This window comes from Lithobates pipiens, unplaced genomic scaffold (genome assembly GCF_037356315.1).
Source record: "Lithobates pipiens isolate NorthernLeopardFrog02 unplaced genomic scaffold, aLitPip1_a1.2 Scaffold_8, whole genome shotgun sequence".
Classification (NCBI taxonomy): Eukaryota; Metazoa; Chordata; class Amphibia; order Anura; family Ranidae; genus Lithobates; species Lithobates pipiens.
This window is the reverse complement of record NW_027507903.1, coordinates 306,026,900-306,033,773: the sequence shown is the minus strand read 5'-3', so window position 1 is coordinate 306,033,773 and position 6,874 is coordinate 306,026,900. Positions and strand designations below refer to the sequence as shown.

The window sequence follows — 6,874 nt, the reverse complement described above, 5'->3', positions numbered from 1 at the left end:
ATAGTGACAGTCAGAACTCCCATTAGGATCTGTGTTTACTGTTCCCAAGCTAAAACTGAGTTCTTTAAGAGTAGCTTTGTTGAAGCCTTTATCTTGCATTGCTTTACCAAAGCTGGTTGTACACACTGCTCTTATACATGCTAAAAGCCATCTGAACAAAACTTTATAGGAAACCTTTACAAAAGAAATACTAAAACCTCCACTGCTAAACCAGTTTTTTTAAATCCTAGGTATTTTTAATAGTTCTGGATATAATACTTTTGGTCACTAACCTGGAATAGGCATACAGATCAGAAAGTCTGACTGAAGCTGAATTATTTTCAGAGGCACGGACCTAGAACAAGCGTGCAAAACTGGGAGTTTTGGCTACACCAGCTTTCAAATGTACCAGATTGTTTTAGGTCAGTGCCTAAGAAAGTAGTAAATCCATGAGATTAGCCAGGCGCCCAGCATGTTCAGAAGATTATGTCTGCAACAACAGCCTCTGGATTTTCTTTAATGGGCTACCGGAGCTTAAAATATATGTAGTGATAGGCCCAGAACAGCAATACACTGTTGCACTCTATTGGATCTATGCTGCCTGGTCATTAGAAGAATTATATTCTATATTCTTTTACAAAGACACATTACAAAACCATAAATATGAAAGAAATACTATAATGAAAGGGTTGCATCACCAGAAACGTTTTGGAAGTCTGCAGCTACTTGTGAAAATAACCAAATCAAAGGATACTAGTTCTGATTGCCTCAGAAGACTCCAAATGAAAAAGACAAACTGACAAGGCGACCAGTCCAATGAGCTTTTACTTGATGCCGTTATTTGGAAGGTATAGGATATGGATTTAAAAATCGACACAAAGCTTATGGAAAAAGTTTACAAACTTATCTGTAATTAGGAAAAAAAAAATACAGGAAATATACAAACTTTTTTCAGCTCTAGGAACTGCTCATTTATATCCTGATTTGCCTTCAATTCAGTGCAAAAGTCATGTTTCAAGGCCAACTCCACACAAAAGTGCCACTTCAGCTTCAAGTGGTTGGTGGCTGACTGATCCACAGGCTCCCTGGTCTCCCTCTGGGATGATGGCTACACCGCTCACCAAAATGCCTCATTTCAAATGAGAGCCAGCAGCTATTACAAAGCCCAGATAATGGTGTCACGTTGTCATATTAGATTCTTCATAGTGTAGAACAAATTGTATAATCCATTTTGTGGGAGGAAAGAACTGCTGCATGAAAATCATCCTATTTGATTCTTTAAGCATCAGAAGTTAAATTTAGTGGACAATTCAACCAATTGGCATACAACCAAACCAGACAGTAATTTAAATGTGGAGATTCCATTAAAGGAACAAAAAAAATAATAAAAAAACTTAAAATCTACTTTGTTTTGAACAAAGAAATGTGTGCAACCCATGGAACACAGTCAGTGCTGCATATTTAGCATGTTCTCTTGCAAATCAATTGCTTCCAATATTGGTGACGTCAGGTGCTCAACATTTACAGAAATTCACTTGGTGGGCAGTAGATTCTGGTACCAGTTATCCATCCCCAGCATATGCCTCGCTGTAATCTTTCAGCTAAATCACTACAACTGCTGTAAAAAGGCTAAATAAAACTGAAATATCAGCACAAAATGTAAGACTTTGCCAATGGCAACCCAACATGGTTTCCCTTTATGGAGCATTTAAACAAGAATTGCACCATGGGCAATGAATTCGATTTTGCGCTCATTTCCTTTTCTCCAGTTTTAAATGGGGCATCTCCATACTGCTACTTATTAAAGACACTTAAGACATCGCCTTGTGATATTTAAATTCTAAGAACAAATGCTTAATTTCTATTAAGTGTTACCAGAAGGTACTGACAAAGCCCAGATATCTCCTGCAGAGTGTTTATTCTTTACATAGTTCTTCCTGGTATAATATCAGAATACCTGGAGACTGAAAGAAGAATGACAGTCAGGCCGAAACTAATTACAACTACGTCTGCTTAGTTGTTTTCTTCAGTTGTGAGTCTCACAAGTCTGTTTCCTGAACAAGTGAACCCATCATAAGCTCAATGCTAACTTCATCCATACACAGTGCTTAGTACACAGAAAATCAAGTTGTTGTCCTAGTTCCATTTAGGTTTGTTTAGAATCGCTCATTAACCTAAATACCGATCTGTTGGAAGCTACCTGTGCCTGACTTACAAGTTCCTCTCCTTACAGTGATGTTTAACTGCTGTTTCACCATTTTGGGATTAGCATTCAGCTTGTGAGTCAGACGATGGCATCCTCCTTCAGAAAGTTATCTAGCTTGATGAGATTTCCTTCACCTATTAACCAGCAGCACTGGTTTTAGGTATGCCTGCTTTGCTTTAGACTACCCAGTGAGCAGGATAATGGTGTAGAATGAAGACCCCCAAACATGCTCAGAAGTACTTGTGACACTTGGATTTTAAACAGACTCCAGCTACTGTGGATCGTTGCCTCTTGCATCCAAAAATAAAATGCAGACATAAGTACACCGCTCTTCTTATGGTTTATATACTAAATGTTGTGTTCACCTGAGGTTCTTCTTTAAGTAGGCAGATTTTTAGGAAACTTATGCAGCCACAAAAATATAATGGGAATTATTGAAGGCTTGTTCAGATGCAAGCGTACCACTGTGTCAGAGCTTCTAGGAAGACATGTTCTAATAAAATAAAGGGCGTATCACTGCTTTCGTAAACTTTCTGGCCTTCAACAAAATATCCACCTAAGCTGCACCGATTGCTTTCTGCTAAGTGGTCCAATGGAAATGTTCATTTTCGTGGATCTCCTCTTGGTCTCTCTGTGCCTTCAGTAGAATCACAAGACTGACCGTTTTACCTCTATATATAGTCATCTTCTACAGGTTCACCATTAACATCACAGTAATGTATAAATATGGCAACAACTCTCTGGAATACTCCTTTCTTCATCTGCCGCAATTCTGAAATCTCCTCACCAATAGTTTCCATGCAGATGTCAGCTGAAAGTTGTCCTTTTCTTCGGGGAGCATATATGGTAGCTGGGATCAAGAAAAAAAAAATGCATAGTTTGTTAAATTACTAGAACAGCCAATGGAAGTGTTAAGCTCATTCTACTTCTTAACCACTTTCAGACCGGACCATTTTGCTGGTAAATGACCAGAGGTCTTTTTACACTTTGGCACTGTGCTGCTTTAACTGGTAATTGCGCGGTCATGCAATGTTGTACCCAAACGAAATTTGCGTCCTTTTCTTCCCACAAATAGAGCGTTCTTTTAAAGGTATTTGACTGACTCTGCGATTTTTATTTTTTGCGATATAAACGTAAAAAGACCGCAAATTTTGAAAAAAAATGATATTTTCTACTTTGTTATTAGAAAAATCCAATAAACTCAATTTTAGTCATACATTTAGGCCAAAATGTATTCAGCCACATGTCTTTGGTAAAAAAAAAGTCAATAACTGTATATTTATTGGTTTGCGCAAAAGTTGTCACATCTACAAACTAAGGTAAGTTTTCTGGAATTTACGCAGCTTTTAGTTTACGACTGCCTATCTCATTTCTTGAGGTGCTAAAATGGCAGGGCAGTACAAAACCCCCCCAAATGACCCCATTTTGGAAAGTAGACCCCCTAAGGAAATTGATAAGTGGCATGTAGAGCCCATTGAATATTTTATTTTTTTGCCTCAAGTGGTTGAATAATGACAAAAAAAAAAATGTTTTATTTTTTTTTACACAAAGTTGTCACTAAATGATATATTGCTCACGCATGCCATGGGCATATGTGAAATGACACCCCAAAATAAATTCTGCTGCTTCTCCTGAGTACGGGGATACCTCATGTGTGGGATTTTTTGGGAGCCTAGCCGCGTACGGGGCCCCGAAAGCCAAGAACCGCCTTCAGGTTTTCTAAGGGCGTAAATATTTGACTTCACTCCTCCCTACCTATTACAGTTTTGAAGGCCATAAAATGCCAAGATGGCACAAAACCCCCACAAATGACCCCATTTTAGAAAGTAGACACCCCAAGCTATTTGCTGAGAGGCATGTTGAGTCCATGGAATATTTTATATTTTGCCACAAGTTGCGGGAAAATTACTAACTTTTTTTTTTTCTCACAAAGTTGTCACTAAATGATATATTGCTCACGCATGCCATGGGCATATGTGAAATGACACCCCAAAATAAATTCTGCTGCTTCTCCTGAGTACGAGGATACCACATATGTGGGACTTTTTGGGAGCCTAGCCGCGTACGGGGCCCCGAAAACCAAGCACCGCCTTCAGGCTTTCTAAGGGCGTTACAGTTTTGAAGGCCATAAAATGCCAAGATGGCACAAACCCCCCCCAAATGACCCCATTTTGGAAAGTAGACACCCCTAAATTTAGGGGTACACTAGTGAGACTAGGTAATAAATGGCGGGTGCCCTGAAACTATAAAAAAATAACTAACCAACCAGCGTCACCTGTAACAGTTATATGGTGATCACTGGTGAAAGGGTTAACTAGGGGGCAATCAGGGGGCTTTATGCGGTAGTATATGGGGGTCCCTGGCGCTATAAAAAGCTGCGGCGAACCTAAATACCTACCTGCCTAACTAGCGTCACCTGTGACACTAATACAGCGATCAGAAAAATGATCGCTTATTAGACTGGGTTCACACTGGAGCGATGCGGGAACGCCACAAATCCGCGGCGGGTTCCCGCATCGCATGCCTCCCGGCGGCAGTTCACACTGCCCTATGCGAACTGCTGGGAGTGTCAGTGAAATGTTAATGACCCCCCCAGATCAGTTCGCATATCGCAGTGCGATCTGCAAACTCGGATCGCATGGTGTGAACACCCATGCGATCCGATTCTGCTGCGGACCAAAAAAAGGGTCCCATGCAAATTTGCGGCGCGTGCGGCGAATGGCTGAACTCGAATCGCAGAGATCGGATGTGATTTGCACTGCAGTGCGGTGCGAATCACATCCGTTCTCATAAACCGCTGCAATGTGAACCCAGCCTTAGTGACACTGGCGACGGGGGGTGATCACGGGGTTAAACCTTTATTGGGGGGGTTAGGGGGGTACATTAGAACTAAAGGGGGCTAACCCTAACTGCCCTAACAGTTATTACAGTCACAAATGACACCAATGCAAAAAAAAAAAAAAAAATGCATTGGTGTCACTGTGACTGGGGAGGCAGGGGTAATTGGGGGGGGGGGGGGGGGGGTGATCGGGGGGTAAAGGGGGGGTGTGAGTGTGCCTGGCATGTTCTACTGTGAAGTGTCGTGTTGGTGCAACTCACCGATCCTCTCTCCTCGGTGCCGGAGCGAAAAATACCGACACGGAGGAGAGATTACATCACTTCCTCTCCTGTGTTTACATTACAGGAGAGGAAGTGATGTCACGAAGGATTTCCATTCGTCGGGAGCGATCGCGAGGGGGTGGCCATGAATGAATGGCCGCCCCCTCATCCCGGATCGCTCCCGAACGAATACCGACCGCCGCAGGCACCGGGGGGGGGGGGCCCCATCGGGCCCCCCACCCGCGGGAAGGCAGGGACGTACAGGTACGCCCATATGCCTGCCCGTGCCATTCTGTCGACGTACATCGTCGTGCGGCGGTCGGCAAGTGGTTAAAAGCAATGCACAAAGGTGTGCAACTGAAAATCGGCCACAAAATCATACAGTATGTTTAAGAAACCTCAGAGGGGTTTCACACAAGGCTACATGAGAGCTACTCCGTACCTCACCCCTTTTTTTTTTCTCCTTTAGCCCCTCCACTTTATAGCACAGACCTATCAATTTGTAAACGTTCTAGGCTGTACCCTCTTTGCCATCATGCAATGTCCCCACTCAGCCCATACATTTACTGATTTTCCTTGGAGCGCTCCATTTCCGTTCCTTTTGATATTTTTTGGAGCTCCTACTTTGACCTGTATTTGCCCATATCCTCTTATTTTCATTCCATAGGAACTGGACTGAGCCTGGGACATGTGTGTCCCAGGTTACCGATTTTTCTTTTTCTTTTTTTCTTTTTTTAATAGGCTACCGGTTGTATCCTGATCCAATTGCTTATTTTTATGGTTACTTCATTTCACTTTTTACCTGTTATGTTATCAAGTTATGGATTATTTATAGGATAATGTAGGCAAAAGATCTCTACATGCCTATATTTTTCACTTGTATGGTAATTTTTAATCCCTCCAACATGGTAACGGAAGGACACAACTATCTCCTGTATCTGCTGCCTAAAATACTTTGCCAAGAGATATATCTCTAAAACAGAAATTTGTAATGGCTATTACCTGCATCTCTCACAATGTGAAAGGATTCCACTCCCCATGCAAACAGAGGAAGGCTTTCTTGCAGTGCAATAAAATCGGGGGCTCAGAGTATACTCCTATTTCAGGAAACCCATTTCTCCCAAACCATTCAAAATGTTTTCACAAGGCTTGTAGACAAGCATTTTACACAATGCATTCTACTAAGACTAGGGTGAAGCCATTTTCCTCCACAAATCTTTTTCATTTGAAATTTTTAAAAAAGATCCAGAAAGTAGATTCATCATTAAAAAAGGTAGTTGCAGGTTGTGAACTTACGATAGCAAATGTTTATGGTCCTAATGATGCCCAGACTCATTTCTTTTAAAAATTCTTTGACACTCTTTGTCGATTCCAGTCATCTCATATGTCTCTTGGTGGAGATTTTAACTTGGTTGCTCACCTAGCTTTAGACAGAATGAAGAAAATGTCATCAGCACACCAAGGATTCCTCGAAAGGGGCCAAAGCTTTATATTGTGGTCCCATGATAGATCTACAGCTGTAGATCTATCATGGGACCACAAAATGAAACTTTGGGCCCTTTCAAGGAATCCTTGGTATGTCAGACATTT

The 6,874-nt window shown here is 41.6% G+C and overlaps 1 protein-coding gene across 1 annotated transcript in view; it reads right to left on the bottom strand.

Annotated features, from left to right (window-relative positions):
- Positions 1 to 786: 786 nt before the first annotated feature.
- FBXO38 (F-box protein 38) overlaps positions 787 to 6,874 on the bottom strand; it is a 106,929-nt gene continuing 100,841 nt past the window's right edge. The window contains 1 exon segment of the mRNA XM_077472668.1: positions 787 to 3,035. Within this exon segment, the coding sequence (XP_077328794.1) occupies positions 2,857 to 3,035 (179 nt within the window). The 3' untranslated portion in view covers positions 787 to 2,856.